This window comes from Schistocerca serialis, chromosome 4 (genome assembly GCF_023864345.2).
Source record: "Schistocerca serialis cubense isolate TAMUIC-IGC-003099 chromosome 4, iqSchSeri2.2, whole genome shotgun sequence".
NCBI classification, from domain to species: Eukaryota; Metazoa; Arthropoda; class Insecta; order Orthoptera; family Acrididae; genus Schistocerca; species Schistocerca serialis.
In genome coordinates, this window is record NC_064641.1 from 603,204,853 (window position 1) to 603,222,512 (window position 17,660).

General features: G+C 42.5%; 1 protein-coding gene across 1 annotated transcript in view; it reads right to left on the bottom strand.

Annotated features, from left to right (window-relative positions):
* The window catches only part of LOC126474633 (protein gooseberry-neuro-like), a 199,536-nt gene extending 182,083 nt beyond the window's left edge, over nucleotides 1-17,453 (bottom strand). Inside the window, exon 1 of the mRNA XM_050102111.1 lies at nucleotides 17,303-17,453. Coding sequence (XP_049958068.1) covers nucleotides 17,303-17,360 — 58 coding nt within the window. The 5' untranslated portion in view covers nucleotides 17,361-17,453. The remainder of the gene's footprint in view (nucleotides 1-17,302) is intronic.
* Nucleotides 17,454-17,660: the final 207 nt, after the last annotated feature.

Sequence of the window (17,660 nt, forward strand, 5' to 3'; positions counted from 1 at the left end):
CAAGATAATGGCACTGCTAATTTTCACTTTAACAAAACAAGCGATTTCCGTTTTATCGCACAAGTGCTCGTGCTTTGTCGTTGTGTGAGCAAAGTATTGCAATCTGTCTCTGTTTGAGGAACAAGAGACTTCGGATTTATACCCTTTTAGTGGCAACAGACTAGAAACATGCCGCCGGCTCTATAGTCCAATGTGTTAACCGGAATGCAGAGGGCTTCATGTATCGGTTTAAGCCTATAGACGGTCCGTCACACAAGGAAGAAGGTGAACTGTCGGTGAACCTTCATGTTGCAATAAAGCTCGTAGGGAGATGCTCACCAAGTAAGAAAGTGCTAAAAGTGCCTTAGGGAATCGGCCGTTTGCTCTGCCGTCTTATATTACTATCGTTTAAAGGCTGGCTGTACAAACTGACTGAGTGAGGTCAATAAATAAACAAAATACTACTGCTTTGTAGAGACCGTATTATTCAGCAACGATCATACTTCCTCTGTGACTGAAACCGACAGTCTCTTTTTCGATCTGTAAAGAAGACAAGCAGTGCTCCATTAGCAGGCAAAGTCTATTGGCGTCTCCGAAATGTTAACTTTTAAAAAACTCAACATTCTCCTCCTGATGGTTTTTGATTATTGCGAGGTATTAGGTGTATCCGCAAGCCGCACCTGTGCCGTAATATTCTCGGTGTCGGAGCAGTCTTGTGGTACGTCATGCTAATTTGCTGCAAACCGTAAGGTCTCTTGCAGCATAGTGAGTTACATGTTGCTTTGCCTCCCAATCGGTCGGATGCTGGATCGTTCTAAAACAACTGTGTGATACCACGCGTCTATAGTCTTACGTGGCTCTTTTGCCATATGACGCACAGTTCACGTCTGTACATTAGGTAGGAATGTACGGACCACAACTGCTTTCAATGTGAAACAAACATCGAAAGTTGCGTAATGAATCACTTTGGTAAATGGGCAGTTTGTTGCGTCACACCCAAGCATAGACGAGGCTTGTTGATAACATCGGAAGTTCACTGAGGCTTTTTGCGGATGATGCTGTAGTATATCGAGAGGTTGTAACAATGGAAAATTGTACTGAAATGCAGGAGGATCTGCAACGAATTGACACATGGTGCAGGGAACGGCAATTGAATCTCAATGTAGACTAGTGTAATGTGCTGCGAGTACATAGAAAGAAAGTTCCTTTATCATTTAGCTACAATATAGCAGGTCAGCAACTGGAAGCAGTTAATTCTATAAATTATCTGGGAGTAGGCATTAGGAGTGATTTAATATGGAATGACCATATAAAATTCATCGTCGGTAAAGCAGTTGCACAGGCTGAGACTCATTGGAAGAATCCTAAGGAAATGCAATCCGAAAACAAAGGAAGTAGGTTACAGTACACTTGTTCGCCCACTGCTTGAATACTGTTCACCAGTGTGGGATCCGTACCAAATAGGGTTGATAGAAGAGATAGGGAAGATCCAACGGAGAGCAGCGCGCTTCGTTACAGGATCATTTAGTAATCGCGAAAGCGTTACGGAGATGATAGATAAACTCTAGTGGAAGCCTCTGCAGGAGAGACGTCAGTAACTTGATACGGGCTTTTGTTGAAGTTTCGAGAACATACCTTCACCGAGGAGTGAAGCAGTATATTGCTCCCTCCCACGTATATCTCGCGAAGAGACCATGAGGATAAAATCAGAGAGATTAGAGCCCACACAGAGGCATACCGACAATCTTTCTTTCCACGAACAATACGAGACTGGAATAGAAGGGAGAATCGATAGAGGTACTCAAAGTATCCTCCGCCACACACCGTCAGGTGGCTTGCGGAGTATGGATGTAGATGTAGATGAAGGCAGGCTACCTCACCCATCACCTTGGTGCGAGCGCTACGTTGGAGATAGAAGTTAGGCTGACCATCTAAACCAGCCCAAATATTCAAAAATCCGTTGGGATATTAGGCCTAGTTTTATTTCAGGTTTTACGCAAAAACATTTCGTAGAAGCTTTATTTAATGTTACACCCCTAACATTTGATCACACAATTAGACAATTTCAGTTTGGATGTTTGTGTTATCGTTGTGGCCTTCAGTCTGAAGAAGGGTTTGACACAGCTATCCACGTTATTCCGTCCTGCGCCAGTCCTTTCATTTCTGCGTTACTACTGGAGCTCGTACCCATTTTACACTGCGTCTGCACCTTCCTTTACAATATGGCTCAGTGGTAAAGTGCCGGACTACAGATTCGATCCATACTATTTTTATCTGCCACTTTTCTATTCCTCACCTCTGTTAACGTTTCTTAATCCGAAGAATTCCGATTAGTTCCACGTTAAACAGTGTGTCCTCCTGAAACTGCCTGGTTAAATGTGTTCCGATTTCCGAGGAAGGCAACGGTACACCACTTCTAACAGGACGGCGCTTAGTAAAGCACTGTGCTGTGTAAAGCAACACTCGGTGATGTTGGTATGTATAGGGCGCTTGACGACAAGCTTCTCAGCACCCTTGCTACATTAATTGGACCTGATTCTTTTTTATTTTGGCCACAATTTAAAAAAATAAATGGTCATGCTCAGCCACCCTATTATACCATCTTTCACTGGCACTCGATTTTGATATAAAAGAGCGAAAGACTTATACCTCAAATAATTTGTATTTAAAATACACGAACTATAATCGGGTTGAAGCCAACACTTGGGTTATTAACAGCTTTACTTATTGATATCGGATTCAGTACCAATTAAAGTCAGGCTTGGTAGTCTACTTTGCGACAATGTCGACCTGAGGCAATTTTTTTCTTATTATTTATCAGCAAAACTGTTTTTTTCCTGTGAGTTACCGTGACTGATAATGTTAGGAAAATTGTAAGTGCTATCGATAAATTAGTAAATGCTGAAATTAAATTGTCTGAATATAAGTAATACGGTTATCTAACAGGATTGTACAACTGCCCAATAAATTAAGAAAATTTGAACAGACTGCTTCTTTTTTCCAGTGGAACTTATTTACAGTTATGTATGTTTTCTAGAAAGCTGCGTAGTTTTCATTTAAGAGTTCGAAACGTTCGTCAAATTTTGTTGTAGCGGCATACAACAAGTATTAGTAAAAAATTATTTAGAGACGTGTTTTTGGTCCGCTAACGGCGAATCTATAGCTTCAGAGATTTTTTTTTTTTTATGTGTCAGCGCGGGAAATTCTGTATCCGCATTGAGGTCGACTTGCTACTAATTCGTCTTCTCTTGAGATATCATTTTGATCATGCCTGAAAGAACAGTAACGAATTTTTGTAAAACATTGACGGTGTTAATTTTTGTGCTCTGCATTCCGCTCCCCTGGATTCTGCGCTGCCCCGGGTTTGCTCACAGTATGTTTGAAAAAATCGCTTTAAAGGTTAATGCGAACATCTTCCACGTCAGCTAATAGTGAAATTATAACTATTTCAATCTGGAGCATTTTTTATCACTGGACTTTCTGGCATTGCATGACACATAGTAGCTTCCAATAAAAAAGATAAAGAGAAACCAAATATACTTACAAATTTTCACAAATTGTGAAAACATAGTGCGGGTTTTTCATTACTGATGTTTAGCAAAAGCGAAGTGTTTCTGTAGCTTAACAGGGATATTGCAATTTACCTTTGTTTTAATTGCCATTGTTCATATAATTTATCATAATTCATTGCGCTGATGCCTAAGTTCATAGCGTGTTTATATACTACAGCAATTCTTCGTTAGGACTTTATTTACCGTTTGTCATGGATCATTAGTTATTTAGTGGGTACTAAATGCACAAATACGCTGAATTCCACAAATTTGAAGATCGGGTCATTTTTGAATGAAGATGATACTGTAAGGTAGAAGGAAACGATTTCTTCGGACACGTTTTCTTTTAGAGCATAACGCACGAGTCAGGACAGCTATGTGGCTAAAGATATTTATGTGGCCCACGATGAACATAGAACAGGGGAAAAGACAATAACAAAATGATGGTAATTTCAAACGGGAGCTGTTGTGATATTTGCGGCTCGCTCTTGCACGATAATGAGTGCCTTCCGAACAGTTTAACACGAGAATCAACTGGACGATCAACCAGCGTTCCACAGATACGGTCAAAGATCAAGCGTGTCGATGCCGGACGCACTACATAATAAACTACGGAGAAATGCGCTTAATGATAACTGTAAATCTGCTCACTCGTCGCCCGATAGGTTGAACAGTAGTGACCAAACCTGTTGGCCTATAACTTTTACCTGCATAGAAAAAATGTCAATGTTAAAGGAAGAAAGGAAGTGCTGTGCAAGAGCACGAACAAGAGTGTCCATTTACAGGCGACGATATTATACGATTCATGGAGTAAAGAAACTATCGTGTAACAGTAACTGTTTCCCAGAATTGTAGTAACTATTACTTCTTGCGGCTGGAATGAGGAGAAACGGTTGAGCAGACGGTATCGAGAGTGGACGCAATGTTCGCACGCCGCTAGTATGACAGGTACCGCCGTCCAGCACCTTGACTGCCATAAGAAGTTTACATTGGACGCACTCTCCTGGTCTAGCGTTCTCAGAATTCCTTGTTTTCCCTTCTGCATTCCTGCAGAAATCCTTCGGTGTAGGATTCATGTCATATTCAATTCTAAATCAATGGACTGCTATGGACGTGAAATCGAAAAACGATTCCAGAGCAGAGGGAGATTCAGCGACAACTGCCCAGAATACTTCCTTCTCTTGCGGTCACCACTCATTAGACTGGTACGATGTGGCGCAGCACGATTTCCTCTTTTGTACCAATCTCCTCATGTCGGAGAAGCTCTAATGCCCGAGGTCGTCACTATTTCTTGTGTATCTTTCAATATTTGTCCTACTGAACAATCTCTGCTCTGTATAGCTTCCTCCAGTATCATGGAAATTATTCCCAGAGCCCTAACAGTTGTCCTCTCGTCCTCTTCCCCTTCTAATTAGCGTTTTCTGCATATTTATTTCTTCGTCAATTCTGTGGAAAAACCTCCTCACATCTTAGCCTATCACACAAATTAATTTTCGATCTCCTTTTCTATACCCACATCTCAGACGTCTTTTCCAGTTTTCCCAGAATCATTGACTCATTTCCAGACAGCGCTGTGCTCCAAATTAACATTTTCAGGAATATCTCTCAACTTGAGGCCTAGGCCTATGTTCTATTCTGAGAAGAATCATTTTATTTGTTCTAATGCGCTTCTCATACCATTCTTCCTTTGTCCATCATGGGTTATTTTTCTTCCAAGTTAGCAGAATTTCTTCATCGCGTTCTCTACTACGTGGCCCTCAATTTTAATGTTTAGTTTGCTATAATCTCATTTCTGATCTACCTCTGAATACGTCTTTGTTTCTTTCTTAGATTTAGTCTTTTCCCCCATTCTGTGCTCACTAGCCTGTTCGATCCATTCGGCAGATCCTATAACTCATTCTCTCTTTCACAGAGGAAAGCAATGTCATCAGCGACTCTTAGCATAATATTTTTTCGAGTCTGATATTGATCCCACTTCTGAACATTTTTTTTTTAAATTCCTTCCTTGCTTGACACACTGTTGGGAAGAGAAATGGAAGGCTACATCACTGCCATACACACTTTTTCATCCGAAAATTCTTCTTTTGATTTACAACATACTCCGTAAGCCACTTTACGGTGCATGGCGGAGTGCACACTGCCCCACTACAAGTCATTTCCTTTCTTGTTCCACTCGCAAATAGAGAGAGTGAAAAACGACTATCTACAAGCGTCTCTACGAGCCCTAATTTCTCTCGTCTTATCTTCGTGATCCTTATGCGAGATGTACGTTACCGGCAGTGGAATCTTTCTGCAGTCTGCCTCGAACGCCGGTTCTAAACATTTCCTCAATAGTGCCTCGTGAAAATCGACGTCGACTTCCCTCCAGGGATTCCCATTTCAGTTCACGAACCATCCCCGTAATACCTGCGTGCCTATCGAATCCAGCGAAACAAATCTAGCAGCACGCCTCAGAATTGCTTCGGTATGTTCCTTTAATTCGACCTGGTTGGTATCCCAAACAGTCGTGCAGTACTCAAGAATGGGTCGTCCTAATGATCCATACGGCGTCTCCTTTGTGGATGAGCTGCAGTTTCCCAAAATTCTCCCAATGAAACGAAGTCGACCATTCACCTTCCCTACTACCAATGTTACCTGTTCGTTCCATTTCATCTCACTTTGAAACGTTACGCCCAGATATTTAATCGATGTGACTGTGTCAAGCAGGACAGTACTAATACTGCATTCCAGAGTTACGTGACTATTTTTCCTGCTCATTCGAATCTAATTTTCTTTGATACTCAAGTATTATTACCAGAATGAGATTTTCACTCTGCAGTGGAGTGTGCGCTGACATGAAACTTCCTGGCAGATTGAAACTGTGTGTCGGACCGAGACTCGAACTCGGGACCTTTGCCTTTCGCGGGCAAGTGCTCCACCAACTGAGCTACCCAAGCACGACTCACGCCCCGTCCTCACAGCTTTACTCCTGCCAGTATCTCGTCTCCTACCTTCCAAACTTTACTGAAGCTCTCCTGCGAACCATGCAGAGCTTCTGTAAAGTTTGGAAGGTAGGAGACGAGATACTGGCAGGAGTAAAGCTGTGAGGACGGGGCGTGAGTCGTGCTTGGGTAGCTCAGTTAGCAGAGCACTTGCCCGCGAAAGTCAAAGGTCCCGAGTTCGAGTCTCGGTCCGACACACAGTTTTAATCTGCCAGGAAGTTTCGATCTGAAATATCTTAAACCACCTTGCTTTACGAACGCCTTTTCTACGACAAAAAATCCACGACAGTGTTTTGATTTGTTAAATCTCACTGCGTAATGTCAGAACTGTCTTTATGGTGCCTTTACTGCATCTAATAAGAAACTGATTATCTCGTAACAGTTCCTCTGTGCTGAAGAATTTCTGTATACTCGTAATCCAAATGCATGGACGGAAAGGGCATGATGGTAGCGTTGGGCGTACGTACCAACGCGTTTTTCAATACACTTGCAGCATGTTTTCGACCGGTAGCCACAAATGAGCACCGGAAATTAAAGGAAATGAGAGGGACAGCTGGGCGGTGAGGGATCAGGAACTGTCAAAGCCTCCGCCGACCCGCAGCCCAGCAAACGAACCCACACACACACACACACACACGCACACACACGCGCGCGCAGCCGTTATTAGTGGTCTTACAACAGACTAATTCCTTTCCTTCTGAGGTCACGGGTCACCTCTACGAGCAAGCGGAAAGTGGCAAAGTGGCACTCTCCCAGGCTATCTTGCGCAGGTGCGTGGGAAGTTACTATGCGGGTGCACTTTCCGCCGTAAATACCAGCTACAGAAAAGGATAGCATCTGAGGCTGAATATTCAGTTGAGAACTATCCTGCAGTTAGTTAACGCGTCTATTCTGTTAAAGAGCCTCGCATGTTCTGACATTGGTCTCTCTCTGATGTATTCGTCACACATACAACACACAGTCCATATCACTGACTAAGGGAACTAACCAGGAAATCTGTAATCTAAAACTGCGGGAGTGTTTTCGATATTCACATTGGTGGTGGTGGTAAGCTCCTATGTGACCAAACTGCTGAGATTATCGGCCCCAGGCTTACACACTACTTAATCTAACGTAACCTAACTTACGCTAAGGACAACGCCCATGCCCAAGGGAGGACTCGAACCGCCGACAGGGGGAGTCGCGCGAACCGTGGCAAGGCACCCTAGACCACGCGGCTGATATTCACGTTCTTTATCACGCACATGAGCAGATTTTACTGAGCTGCACTTACTACCCCAAGGTGAAATGTTGCCACAGCCTGTTCGGCTTCCATACCTTTGAGTATTGGGGTACCTTCTTCCAGACAACAGCTTTCTCAGCGAGTAACTTGACAGCTCCTATGACTTAAAAAGTTTGTATTTATCGATCGACCACATAACTTTTCTTGGACTCTGTTGTCCCCCATTCAAATCTCCATCCAAGTTAACGCACGGCTTATTGGCTGTGCGAGTAATTACAAATCAAAAATACCTCAGTTTCCTTTTATTTGTAGTCAACGTGACGCCATAACGACACATCGCCTCTATTGCTTAAAATTTACTAACTCACAGTGGTGTGCGTGTTTAGAGATATAAAATTAATCAGCAGCATGAACGCATCGGTATGAATAAACTATTAAGTAACTAGAGATGATAAATAATTAGTGTTATCATCTCTGAATGGTAACGATCTACCATCTCTTTTGTAAAGCGTTGTCTAGTTTCCTCGTTGACGTTCACTGACGTAGGCACATGATGAGTCAGTTCGTGGCATTTTCATTATATAAAGTATAGGATGATCAAAACGAATGGCAAAGAAGAAAATCAATCAATCACCGCCAGCAGCTAGAGGTGGTTTCACAAAAGTAGGTAGAACGACACTGTAACTGATCTGATAATTTTTAATGATTAAAATCGTTGTGGCCGGTAGGGTGTTTTCGTCAAGACATTCAGTTTAGTCTGCAGATGCTAACTGTAGTAGTGTAATAGGCACCACACTCGGGATTTTCCACCAAATGAAAAGTGCACTGGTTTTCTTTATCCACAGAACGTTCAGCGATCAGTCACGCGATCTTATGTTTGTACCAGTCAGCAGAACTACCCGAATTACGACAACGGCTGCTCTGTGATCGCTAAAGCGCAACCAGTCTGCGAATCTGTAATTACCCTATCATGTTTTTTTGGTAAAATAACATCACAATTTTTGCAAAAGAAAAATCTATGAAATGCTCTGTCAAGTGACTTTAATGTTTTGTTATTTTCTCGTTTCCTGGTATCGTACTTAATAACCATTTGGTACAATGTAAATAAGTGCGCAGCAGAAGCAAAATAATGGCTATATGAACACGTGAGTAAATCGTGGCGGAGGAAACTTTTAAAAGTGAAACCTGAAGCAGATTTACGAGGTTTCATACGTGCGTTTCAACGTAACACTCACCGAAGTAATGACACCAATTAAAGAAAAATCTCAAGAATTTAATTATGTTCATCTTTTGGATCGGCAGCTCTTGTCTTTCTTTCCGTGTCTGCAGTTAAATTTAGGTTATAGGTCCCGCCTTTATGCAAAACACTGTTTTTTTTCTTTCTGCCCAAACACGTTTCGGCATCTCTGTACCATCACCAGTGGGTTTCGTTTATTGAAAACGTGATTTTAAATTATACGGATTTGCAGGACCATCTGTTTGTAGAACGAATGAACGCCGACGGGGTTAGGAAACACAACAATATAGTGCTCACCTAGTTTTGCGAAGTGAAATGGCGTTTATAAAAATTCAAAATATGTGTGTGTGGTGCCTCAGAAAGCAAAAGAAGGAGGATTAGTCAGAATAAAATATGACAAGGTATCAGTGCAGGACACCATTTAGAGGTCCTGCAAAACCACGTAATGTAAAATTGCATTTTCAATAAACAAAATCCGCTGATGATGGCACAGAGGTGCCGAAACATGTTCGTGTAAAAAGAAAAAAAAACAGTGTTTTTGCATAAATGCAGAACCTAATTTCATTATGTTTGTGCCGCAAATAATGCAATGGATCAGCAGACTGAAGAATATTATAAGAGACAAAGAAGGAACCGAAACCCAAAAGACACTGTGCAATGAGTTACGACAAGAGAAAGGGAAATTAGGTCGTCCGGGGATAGCCTGAAGTATTCAAACTATATGTGGACGGCCCAAAGAAGAGCTTGATTCTTGTCATGATTGACAGAACTGAGAGAAACAGACCAACACTGTCTGACCGTATAGTGGTTTGATGTTGAATTACACTGTACAAGATTCTACCTTTACAATAGCTTTAGTTGTACGACAGAGACGCCCTTAGTGAAACATTAGCTGAGCTAAGCCTCTGATAGATGCAGCACGGTAAAAGTTTTGAACATAACATCTAGAAAGCATACGTGGCTTGTAAAATGATCAGTAGCTATAGACCGTCTAATCCGCGCCACACTACAAACGAGATACAGCCTGAAATAGATTCAGCAGTATACATGAAGTGCAATTTGGGCTTTATAAGGTTATTTCACAATGGACATCACGTAACGGAACGGAATGTCAAACGTTCGACGCTGCGTTTCGTATGGGAGTATTCATTTAGACCGTCAATGGAGCTGGGTGTCACCGTCAAGGATTCTCAAGAAGAAAGTTCTGGAGTAGACGTTCGCAAATAATTGAGGTTTACCTATTCTCGCTAGGACTCCTCACTTTACTGCAATGACTTACGTTTTTGTGTCAGCCTAATATTTATTTTACTACTTGTTTCATTTTCGGGACACGCTGTGAAGGGATCGTGACAAATCTACTACAAAGTTCTCACAAAAAAAAAAAAAAAAAAAAAAAATCAAATATCAGAAGGCAAAAATTGATTGACGTTTTAAAATACCTGAATAAATAAAGTCTTCAGTGCGACTGAATAAGAACATAGAGAGATAAAAAGCCTTTCTGATGAAAATAGTTTTAGCAGTGAAAAAGTCAGCTCTATTGAGGAATAAAAATACAGATGCTTGTCGTTAACTGGCAATTAGAAGGAAAACATTAAGCAGACATCATGTTTTTCTTCGACGCGTTTTTTGAGGGGTTTGAGTGAATATTTTTGTCGAGAAAATAAATGTCGATATTTTAAAATGGGTATTATTCCTTCAATTGTACATGCCCAGGTATTCGAGGGCCTTAGCGCACTACTTCCGGGATTGGGGGAGACCGGTCTGTGTCGGATCGGACCAGCCTCTTGAATTAACGACCCTCCAGCTTGGATGTGACTTTTGGGCTGTTTTTCACGTCGATGTACGTGAATACCGGGCTGGTACACGTCTAGCGACAGATACATGCAACGCCAGCATACATATAATATCCTCACACTCAAACATGAGATGTACTCCAGACGTAGGCAGAGGGGGTACACAGATTCTGTCCCAGTGGGAGTCGTGACGTGAGCAACGCCATACGGCCACCAACTATCACTAACACTGCCGAAACCCGTACAACGGTGCCGAAACCCTAGAAAAATGGGATAAAGCAAAGTGAAAGAAGATTATTCGTACTTCCCTCCAGTTTGAACAAACTTGCTGTATGATCTACGTCAGAAACATGAATTTTGGTTTGGTCAAAAGTTACTACACTGCTAGTCCCTTGACGCTGTTACTAGGTTAATTTTTTGTTACGCGACTGTCCTCCATTACCATAACGCTACTTTCACCGTACTGTACGCTGGTGAAAGAGGTGACACTACGTTGACTTCCCGTCTACTGTGAACATACGACCATTTGACGGTACTTTTTCGTTACGTGACGGGCCATTGCCATTCAGTGTGAACGAGAGCCTTTCAAAGGACTGATCACCTATTGAGCAGTTTGGACGCAGGGTATACTATCCAGAAGTCGGCGAGACAGCCTTTCAGCGATCGTGCGGGAGCGAATGAGAATTCCTCCGTGTGTAAACGATAGGCACACGTGAGCAAACGACGGCCGCTAGTGTCTGGTGCACATTCCCTTCTGTTCGTTCTTGTTCTGCTGCTTCTCCGACTTTTGACGACCCATCCAAGGAAATTCTTGTTGACATGAGTTGCGCTGGGAATGGAGCGGTCCGAAGAGAATGTAGTGTTGCTGATGGAAGAATATAGATAGTACTTGCTTATGGTATCAAAGATATTCACAGGACACATGATGATGGAAAAGAATATGACAACTAGAAAATTGTCGAGGCACTAGAAGATATAACAGGGAACGTGAGAAAGACAATAACGGTGAACGGAATGAATAAGCACAAACTCTGTAATTCTTTTTATTAAAAAGGAAACGCGCAGTTAATTTGTTGAGAGTAAACAAGTGCGAACATCTATGTATTAACGTATGCTAATTAAAATTAAAATATACCAAAGAACTGATCATTCTCGTTACGTTCATGGTATCTGTAATAACGTGGCTGATTTAGCACTGTTCTATTACAGATCTCTGATGATAAATAAAATTTTTTTATCCGAGATGACGTTATCTGCCCTCTAACAAACTAAGACCTGTTTCGTTAAGTTATCTATGTAATAGGTCGTATGTACATAAATCATATTTTTTGACATTAACTTCCTTACACGTAGCCATTTAAATAAAATCCTTGAAGTGCTTCGCACTTGTCACTGCAAAAATTAGAAACTTTCTGATATAAAGTAGCTATTGAAATTGTTGTGGCGTAACAAGCTAGCTACGCCACACTGAGAAGGGAGCCGAAAGGCACGCGTACACACACGCCGACTGGCGTCAAGTCTGGAACAGGATAAGTAGTGAATTCTCATAAGAAAAGTATGCAGCTCCTCGAATACTTATCTTTTATTTATCCTTGTGGTACATCGCTCTTGATAATACAAATAAGACTATCTTCAGATACGGTTAATGGCGCCTTGCTAGGTCGTAGTCATGGACTTAGCTGAAGGCTATTCTAACTGTCTCTCGGCAAATGAGAGAAAGGCTTCGTCAGTGTAGTCGCTAGCAAAGTCGTCGTACAACTGGGGTGAGAGCTATCCCGTATCTCGAGACCTGCCTTGTGGTGGCGCTCGGTCCGCGATCACACAGTGGCGACACGCGGGTCAGACATGTACTAATGGACCGCGGCCGATTTAAGCTACCACCTAGCAAGTGTGGTGTCTGGCGGTGACACCACAGAAATGCGGAACAGTCACTAAGATAAACGCCTCTGGTTGTCAAAAACCAGAAAGTAAATTCTATCCTTTTTCCTAGTTATGTTGCCCATTAGAATTTAGTGTTCTGCTTTTAAATTTCCTTCTCAATTGTAATGAGGTGCCAAGATTTTGGACTGATGCTAAGGAAAGCAGCAGCTGAAATTCAATGTTAAGTGCACTTCCGCCACTCATTCCACGTTTACGTACGAACCCAAACATCGAAATTCCTCCTTTCCCACGCCACTTTGCCTACTTCGTCGAAACCAGTGCACGCGCCATACAAAATAATCCGTTCTGAATATCAAACGTTTATATTGTAGCTCTTACTATATAGTGTTGTGCCCTATGTGCCGATTATTAGCGCCAAAAAGCATCAACGCAACAATCGTAGGCTATGTTAGTTATCTCTTCCGTTTCCTGTACTGTAAACGCTTGTTTGCAGGTACAGGCGAATTGTTTGCGAATGCCCATTCACGTATGTTCGCTTCCATTCACTCCCTTGTAAAGGGGGTTTCAAAAGTGTTTGCATACATACTCCCTGGTTTAAAAGCCAATTCGACTACCAGCCAACGATTTAGACAACTGTTTATCACGAATTCCATTAGAAAGACTTCAAGTGGGTCTCCGCGATTATTTCTTGTTGAATCGGAAGATGTACGATTGATGTGACTTACACTAAATCCCTGGTGCCACATGTTCCTACTACTTTGTTGAAACCTTAGATGTCTGAACCAAGGTTGATCAGTTATAATTAACCTAAGATTACTAAACCCTCGTAAAATTTACGACTGCAGTTGCGACCAATTCGCGGTTGCCGCCAATCAGGTATTGTCGTATAGGGTGTAAAGTAGGACATTTTGTACATCTTTTGTTTGTGACATACCATTAGAGACCTTACAATTGTAATTAACTAGAGAATGAACTATAAAGTATGAAATCCTTTGATGAAATCAGTAAAATTTACGATGGTTTAGTAACAATGTAAAATTATCCCCCCTTGGTGTTTCAGGGTTAGTAAATTTAATGGCAGTCGTGGATGGTATAAGCCCGCGTGTATTCGTGTTCCTACGGTTTAAATAACTTACACTGTAGTTCAGTGGGAAGTTGTAATGGCACGAGGCATTTGCTACCTTGGATGGGGCGGTATACTGTATTCCAACAGGAATACGATTGCCGGCGCTTTAATGGTTTACGTACAGTCGGTGTCGGGAAACGCTGAAACGCTCCTGCTCACACTCATCCAAGCAGCAAATTAGGTGCTTTGTTGCCCCACGTCGAAAACAAGAGGCCGTGTCTGCTGACTTCTTCGTGAAAAATACACCAGTCAAGGCCTACAGCACGACTCTTCGTATCTCGAAGGATCCTACAACGAAGCATTAAATTCAAAGAGCGATTCTTTGTTAGTTATTCGTACCACCTCGTTTGATAACGTCGACCACGTTCACACTCGGGTTATACTGTTTCTCTTAACCTGTCACGTATGAAGAGGAACACCGAAACGCACCTATTAGCTGTGGTACGACGTTCTTCCTCCGACTATTGGACCGACTTATCCATACAGTTGTAGGGGGACTTATAATTTGGACTCCGATCTATGGTGCTGTTTAGCTTTTTCATAATTGCCAGGGCTTATGAAAAAATCCTAGAATCTATCGGCGACTGACTCTTGTTTGAAAGACGCGCCTTTGGATATGTTGTATTAACATTTAACCACTGATACGGATCCACACGCCCGACAGCAACACTGTCAAAAACTTAAACCATGGTGCAGTTGTAACGGCAGGTGCTTACACGCTCTATCAATATCTGATACTGACAAGGGAACGTTTTCCTTGCGATTGGGCACGCTGCCACACCATCGGTGACTACGGACATGTGTCAATATTTTTTCAGCTGCAGATTATGTTTGGATGTTGGATTGCGTTTAGAACTTGAATTAAAATAAACGCAAAATATGGTACTGACGACACCATTCACGATCACCACAGAAGCGCACTGCCGCGTTCAGGAAGTTGGCGGCAAAGTCAAACACGTACAAAAGTAAGGTCATTTTTAAGGAATTTTCGTAGGCAGTTTTACAATATGTTCATGAAACCGCGCTCCGATACCCGTTTTTTAATGTAGGGCTAAAATGCACCGCAGCCATTAATTTGGATTTATGCTTACGCCCTGACATAAACTTTATAACTGACACCAAATACACAGGAGCGTAAACTTAACAAGAAAATTATACTGGAAAACCATATAGCTTTTGAAGTAGATGGAACATGAATGACTCTGCAACGGAATTTGATGGATATAAATAGAAAATATCAAGCAACACCACTAATTTATAAATCATTTGGAAACACAAAAGCGGTTAATGCACACACGCACAAAACAAGTAAAACCCCGATGGTGGTGGTATAAAATAGACAGAAGAAGAAGAAGAAGAAACAGCGATAAACATTGTGGGGACTTGCAACAAGTTCACTGTATCTGCCGACATGGCCCAACCGTGAGAAGACGTAAGACTACACAGCGCAGAACGTTCTCTACGCTTAGGTAATGTAGTACCATTGACTATAACAGCGCTTACGTGGTTTTGCGTTCATATTCCCAACATGTCTACAGCAATTCGTGGTCATACAGTGCTACTAAAGGTAGAGCGGTACATATACCGGTATACTTATAAGGAGTGCAATCGGTATTACACACTTTAAGAGTATAGTAATCTACGGGTTCTGTCGGGTAAGCTAACGAAAAAAAGTCTCAGTTTCACAACAATGTATCTCAAACCATATTCAGTGGCAGGTAGGGAATACTGCGGTCTTAATTTAATGAGATCGTTCGCATGCACAATCTTACAGCGAATATCCCGTAGTGGTACCTGAAAATGTAAGAGAGTAGACTAAATCATTTGCCATTAGGTTCACATGATGATCTTCTCAAAGCTGTAAAGTTTCCGAATACATGACACGTTGTACTGTAACTCGCTAAGCACACATTCGCAGTGGTCGAACATTCCACGGATGTAGCTGACAATGGCGACAAGTCTCATCACCGAAATAATGTGACCGTTGGACACTTTGAACCGGCAGTACACCCGTGGAATGTTACATCAACAAATACGCCAGGACAAACTGAAGAATCACACACAGTCGCGGTATTCATCAGTAAGAGCGCCTCTTCTCTTTGAACGGTAACCGAGTGCTGAGCGTCCAAACACTACATTGTTTCCGTTCGTGCTACGGCGAAAGAGCTCTTCACGAACGCACGGTTTTCAACAGGATCTGCTTCCAGTTTTAGAACATACGGTCAGTAGGCCTATTGTGCAGCTACAGTTATTCACAGATCGCGAAATCTTACGTGTACGTAATTCTCTCGGAAGACGCAAACTGTGTTATAGTAATCGTAGCCACCTCCTCGTGCTTCAACAGCCTTAGGAGAATACAGTGACCGTAAGCGAAATACATATAATACGTTTTTCAACTTGGGTTCATACAAACGGTGTCGTAACCAATTCAAAGTGTTTTCTTTGTTACTACATAATACACTGAAAAGAGATGACCATAAAAAGCTTTAAAATAAAAAAGTCCTGTGTTTTTCTAGAGTTTTTATTGTGGCAATAGACATTTCGCAATCACACCTTCATCATCACTTCTCTTGATATATAAGGACCTTCACTGCGATATATGTGAACTTTGTTGATTTCTTTTGCACCTGAGATCAAAATCAGGGAACTCCACCTTATTCCACACGCACAGATTTCAAAGATGACTCTACAAGTTTGAAGAAAAACAAAATCACATTTGATAGTGACTGGCTTAAAAGTCGAAAGCGGTTATGCTACCTACAATTTGCGCTATCTACCATCTGCTTGACCCGAGGTTAAAAAAATAATAAAACAATCGTTATGAAAAACTTGTCTGTCAGATATGTTGTGGTTGATAACTGTGCAACCTACACACGAAGATTATACCACTGCCATCCAGGAATTCTCGTATTTTTCTGTCAGAACGTACACTCAGAAATTTGGACACACATCCTTTGCTGTACAAGAATCAGTAGAGGTTTTCACCCCTCCAATTTACTGAACATTTGCAGCCTGAACTGGAAAAAAACTGCCTCATGTTGGAGAAGCATTTTCGCATTACATGTCTCAACTCCGGCAACAGATAGCGAAGATAGGTTAATTATTTACATTTTATTGGTGTTAAATTATTAACCCCAAGGACACCGCAATTTTTATGCTTCTGTTGATACACTGTGAAGTGTTCTCATACGTGGGGATGAACGAGTAAATATCGTATCCGTACATCGGCCTTTCGTTAACTCAGGAGTAAACCAATAAAAGAGAAGGTAACGCGTGACAGCGTACGCGACTTGACGAAACTGAAATACTTCTGCAAGGAAAGCTCTCCGTATGCAGTCTGTAGAATTTTGTCCTAAGGTCGAAGCCTGCCTCTAACACTGCAAACGTTAATGATGCTCGAAGCAGAGGATCCGGTTGTTCTCGGCACACGTTACCCTCGCGCACAAATTCTTGAAGACACACATGGTCGAAAACACTGCCGTGTTGACGCAGAAATCGCCGACACTGCACGCACTCGGTCGCAGACACTCACCTTGGAACGGGTAACCAGCGAAGCAGGGGCGCATCGTGCCGAAGTTGGTAACAGTCATCTCACAGCCCGCCAACGTCGTCCGCGCTCCCGTGACACACACCGGCGACAGTTCAGCTGCTCCCAGGCCAGCACGCTCCAACGTCACGGCCGCACGGCGCGCTACTGACTGACTCCCGCGCGGGACGCCCACGCGTTTTCTACGGCGGGGAGTGGGGCGAGCCACCGCGGGGCCCCGCCGGCGCGCTCCGCGACTTCCGACCACGCCTACAGCCCCGCCAACGCCCGACCAATTGCACTCTAGCTCCGCCCCACTTCCGGCGGCGGCCCAATCGCGGGAGGTTTGGGCGTGGCGACCCCC